This window comes from Leptopilina heterotoma, unplaced genomic scaffold, assembly GCF_015476425.1.
Source record: "Leptopilina heterotoma isolate Lh14 unplaced genomic scaffold, ASM1547642v1 Lhet_302, whole genome shotgun sequence".
In the NCBI taxonomy this organism is placed as follows: Eukaryota; Metazoa; Arthropoda; class Insecta; order Hymenoptera; family Figitidae; genus Leptopilina; species Leptopilina heterotoma.
The window spans coordinates 448,433-472,059 of record NW_025111005.1 but is presented as its reverse complement, the minus strand read 5'-3'; the positions used below and the strand labels follow the sequence as shown (position 1 = coordinate 472,059).

Genomic DNA, 23,627 nt, shown 5'->3' with positions numbered 1-23,627 from the left:
GAAATATATTAAACAGTAGGGGAAAGGTGTACGAGATGATCCCCCTAAGAGAAAAAACCTATTATTCAAAGAAAAATCAACATATTCGAGTTTTTTTTGTACGCACTACTAGATAATTAATCTATCTAACTAGTCTGATTTGAAATATTTGCAGCTAATTAATATTTTACTATTAGATTTAATTTTTCTGAAACCTTACAAAAGAATCATCTTGGACACCGGGGTGTCCAAGATGATCCCCATGGAATGGGCAAGATGATCCGTAGGGTTATCTTACCCCAATTATTGGAAAAGGAGTCTAAATTGAAGGAATAACAGTGTATCACTATTAAATATACTTTATTAAGGCCATAAACGCTTTTGACCACTCACCATGATTCGTTTTCCTATCTTATAATTACGAGGCATTGTCTACAACGAGAAAATTAATAAAATAGATGTAGACGTCAATTTTTTGTTTTAGATAAGTTAGTTTTCATATAAAAACATATAAGATGCAAAAAAAATTGAATTTTTTATTAATACTAGAAAATTCACTTTGAGGTGAGACGAAATACATGGGAATCAGGGGGGATCATCTTGTACACCCATTGAGGGATCATCTTGCCCCAAATGCCACTATTTTGTAATTTGTTCGTAACTTAACCTACGAGCTCTGTTATTCCATAATACCAATCAGAACACTTAGTTGAAGAGATACTGAAGCCGTGAGTACAAGAAACATGGAATTTTAGCTACTACAACAAAAGTTATCTAAACCCAAAGTTAAGCTTTCCTTAGATCAAAAGTATAAAATTTTTATTTTTTCCAATAGAATTTTTTTAATGACGCGTGTTGTCATGACAGTTTGACTTTGACTTTGACGCTAATAGGCTCTCCAAAATTCAAAAGGATCATCTTGCCCCAGGGGATCATCTCGTACACCTTTCGCCTACGTGCGTATGATAGAATACTAATACCAAAATTTTTATCACTCTGTTATCCAAACATTTTTTGCTCACAAATAAAAAAATGAGTTTGATTACATCTCTTTAAAAAAGTATTTTTCAATGATGGCACTATTTAACCGAAAAAATTTACCGTTTTACTTTCTAATATATAACATCGGCAGAATAAAGTTTAATATAAAAAAATTATAATATTTCTTTTGAGAATTACTAACAGTTCTATGGCACAATTATAAAATTATTTATTATATTATTTACATTTTAAAATTAATTTTTTAATCTTTAGATTTGCGTACTTGAATCGTTATAAAGGATTTCTTGAAATAAACATATATAAAGTATAATTTATTTAATGAATATTGTACATATACTATTTAATAAATATATCTACTTTTTATGAAAAAGATAATATCTTTTCCTTAAAAAGTAGAAATTAGAAAAAAATATTATTTTTAGATGTATTTAAACATAATGTAAAAGATAAAGGGATTTGTAAATTACTCCTTATTTAAGAAAAAAATATTTAGGGAATTTTTGTGGAATAAAAAGAAGAAGCTAAACTGTAGTGCGCTCTTTTCGTTATTATACAATAATCTAGTAAAAACTTATTTTAATGAAGAAGGATTGTTATATTAATATTATAGGGTCAATAATTGGGGTAAATGCAATCGGAATATCTATTTTTCACCAAAAACATTAGTTTTTTTGTTAAAAGGTAAAACGAACGGATTTTTTTCTTGCATGAACTTGTTACTACAGTTCCCTAGAAAAATTTTATGAGGTACAAAAAAATATTGATGCACCTGAATCGCCTAAAACTGACTGTTTACATTTACCCCGAGATTTTGAAATTTTCCTAAAATTCGGGGTAAATGTAAACACCACTGTAGTTAAGCGATGTTTAAGAAACAAGTTATTTCAAGTATACTACTGTTTTAGGGGATGGAAAAACTAAAAAAAAATTCTTCGTAGATGTATAGTAAATCAACCAGTTGACTGATAATGTATCATATAAAATAAACAATCAACCATTACAAAATTAGTAATGTAAAAACTTGAATAAATTGAACAAATTTTAATAGATTTTCATTCAACTTAATAAAAAAAATTTTTTAAGGTTGCTGACTAAGAATCTAAAATCAAATTTTTAAATTTCAAAATGGTGGATCCAATATGGCGGATGAACCTAAAAATAATATTTTTAAAAATTGATCAAATTTGCTTGAATCTGGCTACTAGGGGATTTTTGAGGTCGCTGAATACGAATTTGAAGTCAAATTTTAAATTTTCAAAATGGCGGATGAACCTAAAAATATTTTTAAAAATTGATCAAATTTTCAAAAAAAAAAATTTTTTTTTTAATAAATTTTTTTTTTTCAAAGAGGACCTAATTTCCTTTTCTATGTAATTTTACATTGCCAAATTAATGAAATTGTAAAATAGAAGCAAATTTATTCAATTATTTTCTTTTAAAATGTAGTTGAAGTTCTGTTTACATTTAACCCGAGTTTTCGAATTCTCGGGGTAAATGTAAACACTTAATTATTTATTAACTAAATTGACGAAAATCAAAAATCAAAGTCAATTTTTGTTAGGGCATTAATAAGGAAGAATTACATATTTTTGTTTGATTTTTAAATTTATTTTTAGGCAAATGCGAGACAAAATACCGAAACAGTAAAAATTTGATTTTCAATCTTTTTTGCATTAAAAAATAACTTACACTATGGCATTGCGAATTGTCAAAATAAAATATTGGCAATACTCAGAACATTTTGTAGGTGAGCTGAGGTAAAAATATTGACATCGTACTTATTTTTTAATTTGTAAATTTAGCTGAAACATCTACTGTTTACATTTACCCCTTGTTTACATTTACCCCAAATGACCCTATAATATAACATTATTATTTAATAAACATTGAATTCAACGATCATTCCGAGTCAGGTGTATAAAATAAAACAACAAATGTTGTTTTATTTTATACACCTGACTCGGAATGATCATTAAATTCAATGTTTATTAAATATTTATAACAACCGAGTGATAATATCATATAATAATAACATTATTATATTATAATTATAGAAAGTGAATTTATCATTTGGCAGTTAAATATTAAAGGAGAAAGAAGCTATCAATTATCCGAATCAAATTTTTACAAACAAATTAAATATCTTAAATAATTCTCTATAAGCTCATGGATTTCATATGTATCGACAGCACAGCTGCCCGAATACAGAAACCTGCTTAATCTGGAAAATATTTTCGAAATTAATTAATAATTTCAAAATTATCAAAGAACTCAGAAAAAAACGGTAGCATGGTGGGATACGAGCCCACGACCTTTCTATTGCCGGTAGACTGCTCTGACCACTGAGCTACATGCACCCCGAGACTCTCCGAGTTCCTTGAAATATACTATCCCTTCCTACATTATTTTAATGATAACGTAGGAAGGTTCTTAAAGATGGTAAGCCTAGTATTTGAATTCATAGCTGTGCTGTCGATACATATGAAATCCATGAGCTTATAGAGAATTATTTAAGATATTTAATTTGTTTGTAAAAATTTGATTCGGATAATTGATAGCTTCTTTCTCCTTTAATATTATTATATTATATTATAGTGTATGTCACTTTTGCGTTATTTCACAAAAATACAATTTTTACATTTGTTTTAACACTTTTTACAAAATTACTTGTAGATGTGAAAAAGATTCTACTACAGTTCGCTATCTTCTAATTATCCTAAAAAAATCTCAGCTTGGTATCTCAATTTATTTAAAAGTAAGAGGACGAGCGAAAAACCACTTTTTGAGAGGACTTTTTCTGTATGGCTTTAAAAGATTATTTTAAATAAGTGAAATTGAGAATAAAATAAAAATAAATGCAATAAAAATTTTTAAAAAAGAAAAATAAAAGTTGGATAACAGAATGATTCATGGCTCATCACCTATGTTAGTAATAATAAAAATAATAATAGGTAATTCATTTTCTCTTCAAAAAATTCTGAAAATATGCTAATAAGGAAATATCTTTATTTTTTAAGGTAAACAAAATTTATTTTTATCCCACATGCACAAAAATGGCGCTTTCTGATAGCAGACGACAGGGAGGAAAGTCATTCATTTCTTCGACCGTATGAAAATGGAGGCCGTGTTCTCCCAAGGGCAAGAAAATTAGCTGTTCACATGCATTTTTCTTGCCCATGGGAGAAAACGGCCGCCATTTTTATACAAGTCGAACAAGTGAATGACTTTTACTCCCTGTCGTCTGCTATCTGAAATCGCCGCTTTTGTGCATTAGGAATAAAAAATATCGTAAGTAACACGAGAATAAAGGCAGCCAATTTCTTTATCCTCTTGTTGCTTAATATACTATTACGTATTTTTTTCTAGTAGGCCAAGTGAATTATGAATAATTGGCGACTATTTATTTGTTGTGCCTTTATTCCTTTTTTCTCTTACGTAGAATACTATTCTGCTTCCTCATTAATAATAATATAATTAATATTTTATTTTCGGAAACGAAAGACTGCTTTGCATATAATATTTAAATATATATTAAAGAATAAAGTGCACCTAACGTAAAAATTTAACTAACACATTATTTTTAAAAAGTAATCTTTTTTACAATGTTTAACTAGTTTTTATAATTTAAAAATTTATAAACTTTAATCTCATTATTGATAAAAGTTTCTATTATAACTGCTATATTATTTAGAATTTTTTTCTTTATCTAGCAATTCTTTGCCTCAGATCCATGTCGATTAAACGTAAAATTATATTCTATGTATTGGAAAAAAGTTTTGACAATTTATTTAGTATGCATTGTGGGCAATATACACAATGCATATAAGTGAGGAATTTCTGTTTTTATAAAGAATATTAAAAAACGTAATTAATTTTTTGCATGTTGTCATTCGCTCAAATCATCCCACTTTACTTCTTCTGATATTCGATCGAAACAGTCCGCCAGGAACGTAAACTGAAAATATTATTTAAACAATTAATTAACAATCGATAGTTAAAAATAACAACTTATTTCTAATAAATAATTAATAGTAAGTTATTAATTATTAATAATAAATAATAATAAGTAATAAATTATTTATTAATAATAGGGAAATCAGTATAAATGATAGCCTACAATAATTGACTGTCTAGTTAAAATATAAATATTATAATAAAAAATATCTTATATCAAAAGATTTTATTAACTGTGGATAGTAAACTAGACACAATTAATTTTTATTTATTTATTTATGTGTTTCGAAAAAACAACTTAACAGCTGTGAATATTAAAGTTGTAGATCAATAATACTAATTAATAATACAATAATTGTATGAAAACACAAAGACTGACCAGGTTGATTTGAAAAGCCAATGGCAGGGCTCGAACTAGGTCCGTAAATCCCGTAAAAGTCCGTAACTTTGCTTGAAGTCCGTAAAAGTCCGTTTTTTCGAAAAAAGGTCCGTAAAGTCCGTAATTCGATTGAAAAAGGTCCGTAAAGTACGTAAACTATACGATATAATTTGGATAATTTTAGAGAAATTACAAATGATTGAAGGAATTCAATTATTTTCAAAAGTAATAAAATTCTTTGCAAAAATTCAATTATGTTCAAAAATTTTTAAAAATTCTCGTCAAAATTTCAATTGTCTTTAGAAATAATTAAATTCTTCTCCGAAATATCAATGATTTTCAAAAACTTTAATAAAATTCTTGGAAAAATTTCAATTATTTTCAAAATTTTTCCTCAATTCAATGATTTTTAATAGGTATCTATACTATTATAATAAAATTTTCCAAAAGAATTCAATTATTTAAAAAAAATCTCCTCAAATTCTACACAAACCTTTAATTATTTTCAAAAAAAATAATAAAAAGTTTACAGGAATTTCATTATTTACAAATTTTTTTATAAATTTCTTCGCAATATTCAATTATTTTCATAAATAATAAAATTTGTACAGGCCCGTGTGGAAAAGTGGTGTTGGCCCACGCCGGGGGCCCGCATGGATCGTCCACATCCAGGAGGGGCCCACGTGGGTGATCCAGGCGAGGCCCCTCATGGAAACGACATGCTGATCGATAAGGGCGCCCGCATGGGCGATCCACGCGGTCGCCCTCGTCGGCCCCCTGCGTGGCCCTTGCGTTTGCCCTCATCTTTGCCCTCAACTTACTCTCACCTTTATTTTTCAAAATTAAGTTAATAAATTCATTATTTATTAATAATAAACAAGTTCAATTATTAATAAATAACATTGTTACTTAACGATTTTAACTTTTTTTAATTAAATCGTGACCAAAAAAAAAAAATCTGACGCACGCGGGTATAGAACCTACGACCTACGGACTATCAGACAAACGCTTATCATTCTATCTTTAATTATTATAAAACACGAAGTAATCGATCGCTCCGAGTCGAAGACTCGGAGATATCGATATCTTCATGTTTTTTAGTTATGAAAAAATCTAATTTATAGTTTTAAGTAAAATGTTCTCTTCAGGGGCGTATCCAAAAAAAAATCTTCGGGGGGGGGGGGGGTTATGGACTTTGATGAGAGGTGTACTCAGAATAAAATTAGAAATTTAGGCTTTAACATATATGTTTTTCCAAAATTTCGGATGGGGGGTTGAACCCCTAAACCCCCCTCCGGATACGCTCCTGGTTCTCTTATATATTTTTGTCAGTAATTGGTCCGTAAATGGTCCGTAATTTTTCATTTTTGGTCCGTAAAGTCCGTATTTTTAAATACTTTCACTGGTTCGAGCCCTGCAATGGGTGTATTTTTTGAAAATATTATTTATATTTAGAAGAATATTTTATAAAAGTTAAATAAATGTTTTTAATAGGTTTTGGTAAATAAAAACCTTAAATACTCTTAACCCTTAAAGCGCACCCTGGATGTGCGACACCCATATTCTAGCTTTTTGTGTATTTGATAACTTTATGAAGTTGGAGGCGAAAAATTTCTGGGTGTATGACACCCAGTAATTTCAGTAGTTTTAAAAAACTTTTTATAAATTATTAAGATTAAATACATCATTAAGAAACGTATTTGCCTTCAAAGCTACATAAGATGATTTTTCTAAAAGATAATATCCTATTCCAGCTTGGAGAACACACTTGAAAGTCCCCGGGTGTCGCACACCCAGTGTGCGGTTTAAGGATGGATTCGTACACGGAAAAAATTTTTTCAGGAAAGGTTCTCGAATTTTTCAGAAATCTTTCTCCGTTCAGGTGCAGTTCGGGAACCTTTCCTGAAAAAATTTTTTCCGTGTAAGTGTGCGCTTTAAGGGTTGAAATATAATTATTGGTTTCTGTCAATTATTATGTATTTAGGGGTAATCAATATATTTTTTGACAGTAGTATTATTTTATTTACCTAAATATCCAGGGGAGTATGTAGTCAAGGTCGGACCACCTTTTGACTTTTGTTTATAACTTTTTTTAAAAATGAATTTGGTCAATTGAAGTATATTGTTTGAAAGTCCTGTTCAATAGGACCATTTTTTCTGTACAAAGTAAATTGATTGATTTAAAAATGAAAAAGTTATAAAAATTTCAAAAAAAGAAAATTTGTAGCCCAGGTTGTCCCTTCCAGTCAAGGTCGGTCCATGTTTGAAATTCAAACGGCATTACCGTTAAAAAATAAAATAACATGTTCAGAGTTACGGAAAATTGATCCTTTATTGTTTACAGCTTGCAACTTAAGGAAATAATAAAATAATAAAAATAAATAATATAAATAAAGTAAATATAAAAACCGCTGCCAAGTTGTACATTTTTATAATTTTGGTGTTCATTTCATGAACACTTTGCTTCCTCATAGAAATAATAATAATTGAAATATATGAATTACTTTTTATAAAATCAGATTCACAAATAGGTTAATCGAAGCTAAAAAAAGGTTTTTTTACAAAATGAAAAAAATACAGTTAAACTTTATGAATCGGGCTGAAAATACTCTCATTTTATGTCCCCCAGGGAGACCTACAATTTAAAGAAATTGAAGCCTTTATCTCTTTCTCGTTCTGAGATATTGAGGCAAATGTAATGTTAGTACACACACACACACAGATCGGGACATTTTTTTAAAATCCGTTTTTTGGACTTCTGAGGTCAAAGTACATCGAAATTTTCATTTATTTATTTATAACATTTATACGGGCAGTGCCCATTCGGATTGTAGGACAAAAGTTACAATTTAAAAGTTCCAAACCAGAAGTTACAATCCAAAAGTTCCAATATGAAAAAGTCCCAATATACAAAATGTCCAATTTAAAAAAGTTCCAAAGTGAAAAAGTTCCAAAATAATAATTTCCAATATAAATAATTTCCAAATTTGAAAATATCAAAGTACGCAAATACCAAAGTAAGCTTTCTAGCTGCATTAATTTTTTCACAATTTCACTCCAAAGTTAGAATAAATTATACTTTTTTAAAAAAGTAAAAATCGTTTGAAAACGAAGCAAAAGTTACTATTTCTTGAGCAGTTTCAAAATTACTACTTGAAAGTAGTAATTTCACATCGAAAATAGTATAATTATTACACGGAAAAGTTTTTGGGTGAGCTGCCGTTCCACGATTAGAAAAAAATACTTTTCACAATTTGGGTGCTCCGCTTTCTCTCTTAAGGCGGTATCAAAGTCGATGCGATTTTTCCATTGAAGCTCAATGCAAAAATCCAATCGACTTTGACACCGCCTTAAGAGAGCTGTGCTGACCGCACCGGGCGAGCAGCACTCCCTGCTTTATCAAACTGGGGATGCCTCTCTACTTTAGTTAAAGTCGCGCAGCGGCAACCACAACTGATACAGCTGCTAACCTAAAAACTTTTCCGTGTACAATTTATTTTTCTCCGTGTGAACATCGCAAGTCAATATTTGCAGTATAATTTTCGCTAAAGGTTGACATTTAATATTCCTTTTATGTGGACATTTCAATATTCACACATTCTTCCATGAACATCGCTACTCAATGTTTCTAAACTCGCTGGGCAAGGTCCTGTCAAGTTTCAGGAAATCTTCGGTGTTGTATGGGGTTAATTATTATGTATCAGTCAAATTCAAGTACATTATTCTTATTTTGATTGTGATTTTTTGACATATTTCAATGTAATTAGACAAATCAGAAGTCCAAAAAACGTATTTTTTAAAATGTCTGGATGTGTGTGTGCACTAACATTACATTTGCTTCAATATCTCAAAACCAAAAAGAGCTTTAGGCTTCAATTTTTGAGCCCTCGTTGCACATTTTTCGTTTATTTTGACTGGAAATATGAAACTTGAGCTCTCCAGAGTTAGTACTATACGTGACCTTGGCGTTATATTTAATGAGAAATTGTCCTTTAACGAACATATCTCGTCTATAGTGAGCAAAGCTCTTAAGGTACTTGGCTTCATCACCAGAAACGCAGGTCTTTTTAAAAAACCATTAGTTTTTAAAATATTATTTTTTTCTTTGGTTAGGCCAATATTGGAATTTGCTTCTTCAATCTGGTTCCCCTATTATGAGGTGCACATTCAACGTATTGAAAGAGTCCAGAATCGCTTTCTTCGATTTGCTGCGTATTGTTTGGGTATTTTTTATGAACGAAATAGTCATGATTACACTAATTATTATTATTATTATTATTATTATGTATCAGTCAAATTCAAGTACATTATTCTTATTTTTATTTCTCCTAGAGGAGGCAAAAAAGTATTGGCAAAATTTTTGATTGTGATTTTTTGACATATTTCAATGTAATTAGACAAATCAGAAGTCCAAAAAACGTATTTTTTAAAATGTCTGGATGTGTGTGTGCACTAACATTACATTTGCTTCAATATCTCAAAACCAAAAAGAGCTTTAGGCTTCAATTTTTGAGCCCTCGTTGCACATTTTTCGTTTATTTTGACTGGAAATATGAAACTTGAAAATCTTAAATTTTAGAAAATATAACTTTTTTGAAAATTTTGTTAAAAAATGTAGAAGTAACTTTAAAAGTATCGTTACCAACTAGTAAAGCATTAAAAAACATTTCGATTGACCTATTTTCGAACCAGATTCGGTCAGAAATTACGAAATTATTGGTATTTAAAAAAAAAAGAAATTCTTGTGAAAAATATCATTTTCACAAATTTCCCCAGATAACACGTAAGCTTACGGCTAGATTGCAGCAAGCTATCCATGTAATCTTGCCAAGCTTAGAGCGCAAGACTGCCGCAAAAAAGTTGACGCCAGAAAGAAAATAAAAAAAAAAAAAAAAAAAAAAAAATAAAAAAAATAAAAAAAAAAATAAATAAATAAATAAAAAAATAAAAAAATAAAAAAAAAAATAAAAAAAAAAAATAATAAAAAAATAAAATTTAATTTTACACGGTGCTTTTTAAACCGATTTAACTGAAAGGTTCTGGCACCTGAAATTTTCTTCTTGATTTCGATTCTAGATCACAAGTACATCATTTTCCAACAAAAACGAAAATCTTCTGTGGAGCCGTTTTTAAGAAAAGTTGATTTAAAAATTCAAAATAACGAAAATTCAGATACACATTTAAGAAAGAATATCATCAGAAAAAACTTGTATACATTAAAAAGCAATTTTTATATGATTACCAATGTCCTATACCTATAAAATTATAATAGTTTACGTCAGAGACGAAGAAAACTAACCTTTTGCATGTGCTTTCAGTTTTTCTTTATTAAAAACTAGTTAAAATGAAACAACTTGCTTTAAGAATTTTATTTTCGCACAGTTTTTAATAATAATGAAATGTAACATTTTATAATCTAGGAAAATGTTACAATACAGTTATATATTATGTAACATATTATGTAATTTATAATTATGTAAACATGTATAAATATAACATAATATAAAATAAAACACAACCCCAAAAAAAGTATCCTGCGCAAAAGATCATAGTACGATAACCCTATGTATTTTGGTAGGCTGAACACGAATCTGAAGTCTGATTTGCTCCTTCATGTCAAGATTTTTTTCTAACACCAAAAAACATGTTAGATTTTATGTAATAATTTTGGTAACATACAAATTTTTTAAAATTGATTAGATTCGTTTCAAACTTGTTTGTCGGCGTTTTTTAAGGTCGCTGATTACGCATCTGGTGTCAGATTTTAAAAATGCAAAATGTCGGATCCAATATGGCAGACAAATTTTTTAATTTTTTTGGATTATCACTTTACTTGGAATCTAGGGGTTTTCGGGGTCGCTGATTTCAAATTTGTAGTCAGAATTTCAAAATCTAATATGGCGGTCATTTTTTCGAAAATTGTTTTATTATGATTTAAAATGGGTTAAATGTACAGTTTTTATCTACAGTAGTTTAAAGTTACGGTACATCCGAAAAAACTCAAAAAATGTTGCTCAGGAGTTTTTTAAGTCCCTGATTACGAATCAGAATTTTAGAATTCAAAATGCAGGATCCAAAATGACAAGCAAGTTCTTAAAACATCTATCGAATTTACACGAAACCTGTTGCTCAGGGGTTTTAGTGATTTCATATAATGATTCTGAAGTCAGGATTTCAGAATTCCAAATTGCGAATCCAATATTGCAAACAAGTTTTTAAAAAATCTTTCGAATTCACACGAAGCCTGTTACTGTGTGTTTTTTTGGGGTTCTTAATGACTTGTTTGCAATATTGGTCCCTAATATCCGCAATTTGAAACCCCCAATTATCACGTTTCGTGTGAATTCGGGAAATTTTTCAAGAACTTGTTCGTCATATTGAATTTACCATTTTGAATTCTTAAATGCTGATTTCTGATTTGTAATCAGCGACTCCGAAAACCCCTAGATACCAAGAAAAGTAAAAATCCAAAAAATTTTAAAAACTTGTCAGCCATATTGGATCCAGCATTTTTCATTTTTAAAATCTGAATTAGTAACCATAAAAAATTACTTTTTTTAATATCTACAAGTTTTTTCTGATGATATTCTTTCTCAAATATATATTTCTTGAAGAAAAGCTGACTTTTCGTTGTTTTGAATTTTTAAATCAACTTTTCTTAAAAACGGCTCCACAGAAGATTTTCGTTTTTGTTGGAAAATGATGTACTTGTGATCTAGAATCGAAATCAGGAAGAAAATTCCAGGTGCCAGAACCTTTCAGTTAAATCAGTTTAAAAAGCACCGTGCGCCAAGTTGTATAAGTATTTTTGTTATAATTTTGGTGCTCATTTCAGGAACACTTTGCTTCCTCACAGAGATAATAATAATAATAGAAACATATGACTAACTTTTTATAAATATAGTAAAAGTGATTAAATTTTGCATAAATCAATGTATTTTTTAAAACCCTACAAGGCAGTTATAATAGTTTAATAGTTACAGAAAGGTTTTCAAACAAAAAAGTTAAGAAAACATCATTTTCCACAATTTTTGGTTTTTAAAAAAACAATAATTTCGAAATTTATTATTGAATTAGGTTCAAAAGTAGGTCAATAGAAGCATTTTTTAATGCTCTACAAGTTTGTAATGATACTTTTAAAGTTACTTTTACATTTTTCAACAAAATTTTTAAAAAAGTCTTATTTCCCAAAATTTTAGGTTTTTAATGTTTAAAATCTACAAAATTATGAAGAAACATTTATAGGTGTCCTAACATCTTTTTAAAGATATGGGGAAAAGTCGTTTTATTGCAAAATTAAAAATAAAAAAAATGTAGTTAAACCATATTAATCTGTCTAAAAGTTTTCTCATTTTATGGCCGCAGATGAGACCTCCAATTTAAAAAAAATTCAACCCAAAAGCTATTCATGATTTCGAGATATTTTTGAAAATGTAATGTTTACACACACACACATACGGAATGACATTTTTTAAAAATGTCATTTTTGAACTCCTGAGGTCAAATAACATAAAGATATGTCAAAAAATCGAACTCGAAAAATTTTGGTATTACAATACTTCTTCTATGAGGAAGCAATAAAAATAATTGTTTTAAATTTGAAAACTTTTTAAGAAATTGCAGCAAGCTTGTATCAACCTTGCAACACACTTGCAGCAACAGTTCGTAATAAGCATGTAGCAATATTTCATGGTAATATAAAATGAAAATACGAAGACATTAAATAATAATTTATAAACATTAAAAACAATAAATAAAAAAACAAAAAAGAAAGAAATACACGAAGACTTAAAATGATAATTTAACAGAACATAAATAAATAAAACAAAATTAATAAATAGAACAAAAATAAAAAATTAACAAAAAAAAACATAATTAAAATGAACATAAAAGTCACTATAAAGAAAACAATAAAAATATCTTACCAATAAAATGTTTTACATTACATGTCAAAAGAATAAAAGGATTTTTAATACGAAAATTGGAATGTAACATTTGGAGTTAGTAACTGAAATTTATAGAAAATATTAATTAATAAAAATGTTAATGCTAATGGGAATTTAAGTTAATTAATAAATAAAAAGTTGAATAAAAATAAAATAAAAAAGGATAATTGAATTAAAAGATAAAAATTAAATAAAAGAATCATAAATAAACAATTATAGTAAAATAAGAACAATATTAACTATAGGATTAGAAATAAAAGTTAGAAATAATTATAAATAAAATTTTTAAAAAAATTTTAAAAAACATTCCAAGGAAACGTACTCCATTGTTAAAAACAATCATATAAATAATAAAAAATAATACACAAAACAAATAAATAAACAATAAAAGAATAAAAAATTTACAATGAGAAAAACCACTGAAAATAAAATAAAATAACAGGTGTAAATTGTGAAGTCAAGACGTTATGATATTTCTTATCTAAATTAATGTTTTTAATATGTTCCTGTCTACAAATACGTAGTGGCTATATTGTCTCGTTTTATTTTAATAAATTATAATAAAATAATCAGTGCGTTCAAAAAATATTTTTTCAAGCAATTAACACTCTACATATGTATTATTATTCATTGTAAATTGTTGATTCTTTTATTGTTTATTTATTTGTTTTGTGTATTATTTTTTATTATTTATATGATTGTTTTTAACAATGGAGTACGTTTCCTTGGTATGTTTTTTAAAATTTTTTTTTAAATTTTATTTCTAATTATTTCTAACTTTTATTTCTAATCCTATACTTAATTATCAGATTATCAGATCTGCTGTTGATGGACTAGCAGTTAAACTTGATTCCATGAACTCCAAACTGGATAATACCATTTTACGTATTGACTCCGCTGAGGAAAAAGTTGATATTCTTGATGGAGATGTAACGCAGTTAAGAGGTAAAGTTGATTCACTAGATGCTCGTCTAAAAAAAATGCATGTTGACAATACAAGTGCATGCATTAAGGAATATGAGGATAGAATTCGTCGCAAGAGGAACCTTATTTTGCACGGTTTAACTGAATCTGAAAGCTCTGAAGTTCATAGTGACAAGATTGTCTTTATTAATTTATTGTCTAATTCGATTTCACCTAACTTGTTTTCAAATGTAAAATTTAAAAGATTTGGTTCTCCTGAACAGACGGAACAGAAACCGAGACCTGTGAAGTTAATTTGCGACTCAGAAGTGACAGCCAACCAAATTCATCAAGATTTTTGGATAGCAAAAAATACCCCTGCTATTCAGGAAAGACTGGACAAACTTTGGATGACTTTCGACCGAACAAAAACACAAATCGAGGAAATGAAAGCGAAAAAGGTGGAAAAAGAGGCACGTTGTCAAAAAGTAAAATCGAATCAGAAAACATTGACCCAAAACCAGGCAGCAGTAAGACTGAGGATGTGATCATCTGTAATGATACACAGCGTGAAACACACACACCAACAGTTTCCTGCGTGCGCAATTTCTCTCTCTTCTATCAGAATGTGAGGGGAGTACGTACAAAACTTCAAGATCTACGTGTGTCGGTTCGGTCAGCTGACTATGATTGTATTGTGCTTACGGAAACGTGGTTGAATGACTGTATTGATACTCAGGAACTTTCGTTTGATAATTATGATGTGTTTAGATTCGATAGAAATGTTTTGACAGGAGAGGGTTCTCGTGGAGGTGGAGTTCTTGTGGCAGTTAAAAGGCATCTTAATGCAGTATTATTATCTACGAACTGTAAAACAATTGAACATTTATTTGTGAAGATTGGGTATTTTTCTTTAATTATAGGTGCGTTCTACATTCCTCCTTGCGCATCCCTTGACACTTTTAGTTGTTTATGTCGAACATTTGAAGATTTGCTAATACCTGAGTCACAAAACCCTGTATGTATTGTGGGAGATTTTAATGTACCTTTTATTAGCTGGAATAATAATAATAAAAATGAACCCTCTTGTACAGCTAAACTCAATTGTTCAATTAAATTGCATAAAGATATTGCGAATGTTATCTCTGATACTTTGGATTTTCTAGACTTTTCGCAAATTAATAAAATCCCTAATACTTTTGGATCTATTTTAGACTTAGTTTTTTGTAATTTTTCTGAACTCGACATTAATTTAAGCTATGATCCTTTATTACCCGTTGACAATTTTCACCCTCCTCTATTACTAATGCTGCATTTGAATAATATTGAAACTACTGACAATTTTCAAGACTCTCATTCTGGTCTATTATCTTATAATTTTAAAAACGCTGACATGGCGGCCATTAATTTATACTTAAATGATATTGATTAGATGAGTGTACTAAATGTTCCTAATGTAAATGACGCATTTAAAATTTTTTATTCTAAATTGTATTCGTCTTTTGAATTATATGTCCCACTTAAAACTTCACACAACTGTAAATTTCTACCTTGGTTTACGAGTGACTTAAAGAAACTTGTCTTGAAAAAGAAAATTGCGCATTCAAATTTTAAGCGATCTGGCTCAATGATAGATTATGGTATTTTCTCAGAACTAAGAAAGCAATGTAAATTATTATCATGCCAATGTTACTTGAATTATATTTCAAATACTGAAAATACATTAATAAACAACCCGAAAAAGTTTTGGGGATTTGTCAACTCTCGTCGTAAGAAGGGTGGTATGCCGGGGGAAGTCTTTCTCAATGAAACTGTGGTGAGTGATAATGTAAACATGGCAAACTTATTTGCAAAAAATTTTGGGTCAGTGTATCTTACTGAAACCCGTAATAATTATATTCCTGATCCTAACTTTAAAAATATTGTTGACATCGCCGCTACAACCTTTAGCGAGACTGACATTTTAAAAAAGATAATTTCACTTGATGTAAATAAGGGCTCAGGACCTGATGGTGTACCACCTTTCCTTGTCAGGTCGTGCTGTTTATCTCTTGTCAAACCACTGTACATTTTATTTAACAAATCATTCACTTCTGGTATATTTCCATACGAATTTAAAAAAGGTATAATAGTTCCTATTTACAAATCAGACTCGGTAAATGATGTAAAAAATTATCGTCCTGTTACTTTATTCTCAACATTTGCCAAAATTTATGAAAGCTTAATTGCAGATGCACTTTATGCATCAGTTTCAGGTGTGATAATTGATGAACAGCATGGTTTTGTCAGGGGAAGATCAATAAATACTAATTTGTGTATTTTTCTTGATGATGTAATTTGTGCTCTCGAATCGGGAAGCCAGATTGACATTATTTATACAGATTTTGCGAAGGCCTTTAATAGAGTTGATCATGGTGTTTTGGTGAAGAAGCTAATTAACATGGGAGTTCATGGCAATTTTTTAAAATTAATTATTGACTATCTCTCAGATCGACCTCATGTTGTAAGAGTTAACTATGAATTTTCTAACGCTTTCATTCTCTGGAGTGCCTCAAGGCTCCGTATTGGGCCCTCTGCTGTTTGTTCTTCACATTAATGATATTTGTACCGTCCTCAACGATTGCTCATTTTCCTTGTATGCTGATGACCTTAAAATTTATAGGGTAATTCATGCGCATGAGGATTTTGAGCGGCTGCAGCTTAGTTTAAATGGTTTAATGACTTGGTGTGATGATAATAACTTCAGTTTAAATATTAAAAAATGTTCGATTTTATCTATCTCTAAGAAAATACTTTTAATTAGACACAAATATTTAATAGGCAGCACTGAGCTCTCCAGAGTTAGTACTATACGTGACCTTGGCGTTATATTTAATGAGAAATTGTCCTTTAACGAACATATCTCGTCTATAGTGAGCAAAGCTCTTAAGGTACTTGGCTTCATCACCAGAAACGCAGGTCTTTTTAAAAAACCATTAGTTTTTAAAATATTATTTTTTTCTTTGGTTAGGCCAATATTGGAATTTGCTTCTTCAATCTGGTTCCCCTATTATGAGGTGCACATTCAACGTATTGAAAGAGTCCAGAATCGCTTTCTTCGATTTGTTGCGTATTGTTTGGGTATTTTTTATGAACGAAATAGTCATGATTACACTAATATCAGAATGGCCTTGAGTATTCCAAAGTTGTCAGCGCGTTTTTTATATACAGATTTGTTATTTTTTTATAAAATAATTAAGGGTTCTGTTAATTGCACAGCATTGGTATCGAAGGTGAACTTATTTGCTTCACCTGTAAATTTACGTTCTTACAATTTAATTCGCGAACCACCCCATAGAACTAACTATGGTAAAAACTCAGCTATCTCTAGAATGGCTGCTAAGATGAATGAATATTGTGATCGAATTGATGTCTTTGAGCAAAACGAGAACATATTTACTAATAATTTGCGAAAACAAGTCTTATTGATAAACTAATTTGCGACAGTACTTACTTATTTTTATAACCGTTTTTTGTATTAAGGGCTTTGCCCGTATAAGTATCTTAAATAAATATTGTTCTTATTTTACTATAATTGTATATTTATGATTCTTTTATTTAATTTTTTTCTTTAATTCAATTATCCTTTTATATTTTATTTTTATTCAACTTTTTATCTATTAATTAACTTAAATTCCCATTAACATTAACATTTTTGTTAATTAATGTTTTCTATAAATTTCAGTTACTAACTCCAAATGTTACATTCCAATTTTTGGATTAAAAATCCTTTAATTCTTTTGACATGTAATGTAAAACATTTTATTGGTAAGATATTTTTATTGTTTTCTTTAAAGTGACTTTTATGTTCATTTTAATTATTGTTTTATTTTTTATTTTTTTTTAATTTTTAATTTTTGTTCTATTTATTAATTTTGTTTTATTTATTTATGTTCTGTTAAATTATCATTTTAAGTCTTCGTATATTTCTTTCTTTTTTGTTTTTTTATTTATTGTTTTTAATGTTTATAAATTATTATTTAATGTCTTCGTATTTTCATTTTATATTTTTGTATTATTTTGTAGACCTGAGTTTTTTCAATTTTATTTTATAAGTTTTTTAAATACAAATATTTCAGGATATAAGTGTTACTACATGGGTAAGACTCCGTCAGAAAAAAAGCGATTTGCAAGTGGTCTTCCGATTTCTTCGAAACCTTGGGAAATAGAAGATTATATGAATTAAATTTAACCCTAAAAGGATTTTGAAAAATTTTCAAAATGGCGGCCGCTACGCCATATTGAAAATGAGTGTTGCGTTTTTTTCAAAAATTAATAACTCTGAAACTTTTTGATCGATTTTAATAAAATTTACAGGCGATATAGTTAAAAATACGTAGTTTAATTTGATATTATGAACAAAAAAAAATTTCCAAAATTTGTCAAAAAAAAAGTCAAAAAAATTTTTTGAATTAATTTTTAGTTCAGTTGGCCTAATTTTTGAATTTTCTAATAAGTAAATATCGATTCCTTGTAATTTCACCTTTCATTTCATAAAAAAAAATTTATGGAGACTCTAATAGTTCTCGAGATATTTCGACTTTAGTGGGAGCGCGTACCGCGGAATTAAACTCCGTAGCGAGGCGGAATATGAAGCGAGCGTACAAACGTGCACAATAGGGTGTCCGTAACAATGCGACTTTCGAATTTTGTTTACGCCACCCCCCAGTTTAGTTCCAATAAAATAAAAAAAAATTTCCCAAAATTTGAAGCCGATTGATTAATATTAACACGTGCCAGAGATCCATCGAAATTTCCCATTAAAAATACATAGGAAAAATGCACTTTTTAAAAAAAAATTCATAACTTTTTTAATTTTCATGCAAAAAATTCTCCAGGTCACATTTGCCTTTATTTTTAGCTGCACTATAAGATAGCACTTTGCCAAAAATTTAATTTTGAAAAATTTTTAAAATGGCGGATGATTAAAGTGGGTCATAAAAATGCACCACAATATATCCAAGGTTTTAACACATAAGTGTTGTCAAAAATTCAAAAAAATTTCTTACTCGGGGCTATTTTCGATCGTTTATCATGAATCTGATATTAGAAATTAATTTTCAAAATTTTGGATCCAATATGGCAGGTTCAAAATTTTAATTTTCTACATTTTCGAAGTAAATATTCTAAAACAACGTCAAGGGCGATATTTGGAAGCGCTATTTACGAATCTAATGTTAAAAATTTATTTTTTAAATTACCGAATCTAATATGGCATGGCGGATTCAAATTTTTTTTAAATATTCCTTTAATAATCGATTTTAAAGAGCAGAGGTATAAAAAGTTAAATTTCTATAAAAGAGTTTCTAAAACATCCCAATAATTATTTTTTGTAAATATTAATCTATAAATTAATATTTAGACTATTTACTTAAAAATGTAGAAAATCATAATTTTGAATCCGTCATAGTGGATCGGATAATTTGAAAAATAAAATTTTAACATTAGATTTGTACACTCAGAAAAAAATTTGTTCGAATCAACCAAATTTTGGTTGAATCAACCAAATAAATGCATTGCTATACAGTCAACCAAACGTTTGTTTGATTCAACCAAAAAATTTCTTCCAATACGTTTATTTGTATTAACCAAATGCTTATTACACTTAACCAAAAAATTTTATTTAATATAACTAAAAAATTTGTTTATTTCAAGAGAAAAGATTTGTTTGATTCAAATAAATAGTTTTAGTAAACGTATTTGGTTCATTTAAATAAATATTTTTGTTTACTTAATTTTGTTATTTATTTTCCTCTAATAATATTTGAATTTCCTAATTTAATATTCTCTAGTACGTATTATTGGTTAATTTATAATTTATTATATAATTATTGATATTTTAAAATTATACATATAATAAATTATAAATTAACCAATAATATGTATACTAGAAAATATTAAATTAGGAAACTCAAACATTATTAGAGGAAAATAAATAACAATTAAGTAAAATATTATATATGTATTTCTTCATATAAACAAAATTATTTAATTATAAAAAAACATTTGAAATATTACATTAAACATATTATAATTATGATTTTTATACGTGCACTCAGAAAAAAGTTTATTCGAAACAACAAACTGAAAACTTCACAAAACCTTTTTGTAAATATTCTTCTCACTGGTACAAATTAAATATGCAGTAAGTCTAAAATGAACACAATGTATTTATTTAACCGACACTTATAATTTTTTTCTTTAATTTACCGATTTAACAAATAAATTTGACGCGAACGCGGTTTGTAGACAAGTGAGATCGCCATTTTTAAATTCACACATGTACTTTTTGAGACAAGCAAATATGTTTGTTTAACTCAAATAAAATGATTTGGTTGAATCAAACAAATTTTTGTGTTGTGTGGAACAAACTATATTTAACTAAACAATATTCTCTATTCAAAACACAAATTTGGTTAAATGAAACAAACAACTTCAAATAAAAAATTTCTTTCCAATAACCAAACAAATTTTACGTATTTATTAAAATAAACCAAATTTTTATTTAAATCAACAAAATTGTTTTATCCTGACAAATAAAATAGGTTAATTAAACAGTTTGGTTAAGTGAAATAAACTTTTTCTCTGAGTGTAAATAGCGCTTCCAAAAATCGCCCTTGACGTTGTTTTAGAATTTTTACTTTAAAAATGTAGAAAATCAAAATTTTGAACCCGCCATATTGGATCCAAAATTTTGAAAATTAATTTCTAATATCAGATTCATGATAAACGATCGAAAATAGCCCCGAGTAAGAAATTTTTTTGAATTTTTGACAACACTTATGTGTTAAAACCTTGGATATATTGTGGTGCATTTTTATGACCCACTTTAATCATCCGCCATTTTAAAAATTTTTCAAAATTAAATTTTTGGCAAAGTGCTATCTTATAGTGCAGCTAAAAATAAAGGCAAATGTGACCTGGAGAATTTTTTGCATGAAAATTAAAAAAGTTATGAATTTTTTTTTAAAAAGTGCATTTTTCCTATGTATTTTTAATGGGAAATTTCGATGGATCTCTGGCACGTGTTAATATTAATCAATCGGCTTCAAATTTTGGGAAATTTTTTTTTATTTTATTGGAACTAAACTGGGGGGTGGCGTAAACAAAATTCGAAAGTCGCATTGTTACGGACACCCTATTGTGCACGTTTGTACGCTCGCTTCATATTCCGCCTCGCTACGGAGTTTAATTCCGCGGTACGCGCTCCCACTAAAGTCGAAATATCTCGAGAACTATTAGAGTCTCCATAAATTTTTTTTTATGAAATGAAAGGTGAAATTACAAGGAATCGATATTTACTTATTAGAAAATTCAAAAATTAGGCCAACTGAACTAAAAATTAATTCAAAAAATTTTTTTGACTTTTTTTTTGACAAATTTTGGAAATTTTTTTTTGTTCATAATATCAAATTAAACTACGTATTTTTAACTATATCGCCTGTAAATTTTATTAAAATCGATCAAAAAGTTTCAGAGTTATTAATTTTTGAAAAAAACGCAACACTCATTTTCAATATAGCGTAGCGGCCGCCATTTTGAAAATTTTTCAAAATCCTTTTAGGGTTAAATTTAATTCATATAAGACTTCTATTTTCCAAGGTTTCGAAGAAATCGGAAGACCACTTGCAAATCGCTTTTTTTCTGACGGAGTCTTACCCACATATCTATCATGTTCTATAATAACCGTAAGTAAATATATTCAGAATTTTCTTTCATGAAACTATTTTTAGGGGAAAGGGCCCCAAGATTGACATGGTTTCGATTTAATGCTCTAGAATCCAAACCTAATAGAATAAGTTAAATTGTAATATAGGGCGTTGTCGGCAGTGGCGGGACAGCGGGTATAGCGAGACACTGCGATATTTCAAACAGCTGAGTTGACAGTGTTGCTTTTTTTGGTGTAAAAGTAAAGTTTTATTCTGTTGAAGCTTTTTTATATGATACACACTTTCTGGATGTAAAATCTGTCACTATAATGCTGTCAATAGTTTTAAGCAAGTTTTAAAGTTTTATTCTTTGTAAGAAAAAGTGTTTATAAAATTAAACTTTTCAAAATTTGGTGAACGGCAAATATTTTTAGTTATTAGTATGCAAGATTCCTTCAAAATTCCTAGAACATTATGCATAATAGTGCGATAGACACAATTGTAGATCGTTATTACCGTAAATCACTGTTTCGGCAATGTCAGCAGTGTCCGGACACTGCTTGTTTAAATCTAATAAAATAGTACATTTCTAAATGACTTCGGTATTATTTTTTTAAAGATTTGTGGGCAATATTTTTCATAACAATAACCTAATCTTAAAGTTGCGAATGTATTTTCAAATAATCTGTAATAATAAAAATAATAATCTTAACTCTTTTTTTAGATGGTAAAAAACGGTACACGGTAATTCGCCCGAATGTACCCGCCCGAATTTATTTGCCTGAATAGATACACGCCCGAATGGTAATTCGCCCGAATTTTTTCGCCCGAATGGTTTTGCCCGAATTTTTTTGCCCGAATGATTTTGCCCGAATATAAATTCCCGAATCTTATTAATTTTCCCGAAAAAATAAAAGTTTTTAAAAAAAAGAAACAAAAGAGAGGTATTTAGTTATATGCAATGATAGAAACAAAAGAGAGTTATTCAGTTGTTTGCTAACCATTTAAACGTCAAAATTGTAGTGTAAACATTGCCTTCTTTTCAAACGCACAAAATTTTCAAGTGTTGAAGTAAAATTTAATTTCTGGTGTCACAATGGATCAAAATTTAGAAGCACGCATTATCGGGAAGAAATTAACAATTAGTGGCTTTATTTATGTAAGATCAAAACCGGCGAAACAGAACAGATTTTACTGGGATTGTCAAAAGGTTCGTTCAGGTGAATGTAAAGCACGGGCAATAACGATGCAGAGCGCTACGGAATTAATCGTATTAAAAGGTCCCAATGGCCCGAAAGTATCCGCGCATACACACTCTCCTAATCAAGATCTTGTCAAAGCGGAGGAAGTTAAGTTTAATTTAAAACGTGCAGCGGAAGAGCATCCGGAATGCCCTCCAGCGCAGGTATGATAAGATAGTGATATTCTCTTTTCATTTTTCATTTTCATTTTTCATTCTATCAGTTCATTTCTTTTTTTCCATCAACAGATAATACGAGAACACTTATCCAATTTGACGCCCGCTGTTTTGGCAAAATTACCAGAGCGGGAAAGTATTAAACAAAATTTAAGGCTAGAAAGAAGAAGACATCTTCCACCTAATCCAAAAAGTTTGGATGACATCGAAGAGTTACCTCAGCGATATCAAACAACATTGGCGAACGAACGCTTTCTAGCCTACGATTCTCAAAACGATGACGATTTTGGCGAGGGTCGCGTTTTGGTCTTCACAACTCGTAACAATATTGAACGTCTTGCGAATAGTGACACGTGGTA

The 23,627-nt window shown here is 28.9% G+C and overlaps 2 protein-coding genes across 3 annotated transcripts in view; one reads left to right on the top strand and one right to left on the bottom strand.

The window, feature by feature from the left end:
- Positions 1–4,742: 4,742 nt before the first annotated feature.
- Positions 4,743–23,627, bottom strand: part of LOC122504517 (sorting nexin-27) — a 367,585-nt gene continuing 348,700 nt past the window's right edge. For both annotated transcript variants that reach the window (XM_043615665.1, XM_043615666.1), the window contains one exon: positions 4,743–4,936. In XM_043615665.1, coding sequence (XP_043471600.1) covers positions 4,868–4,936 — 69 coding nt within the window. In that variant the 3' untranslated portion in view covers positions 4,743–4,867. The remainder of the gene's footprint in view (positions 4,937–23,627) is intronic.
- Positions 13,873–15,597, top strand: LOC122504518. Its single transcript, XM_043615667.1, has 3 exons — positions 13,873–13,988; positions 14,070–14,205; positions 14,448–15,597. Exons 1-3 carry the CDS (start codon positions 13,971–13,973, stop codon positions 15,593–15,595), a joined length of 1,302 nt encoding a protein of 433 aa, XP_043471602.1. The 5' UTR covers positions 13,873–13,970; the 3' UTR covers positions 15,596–15,597.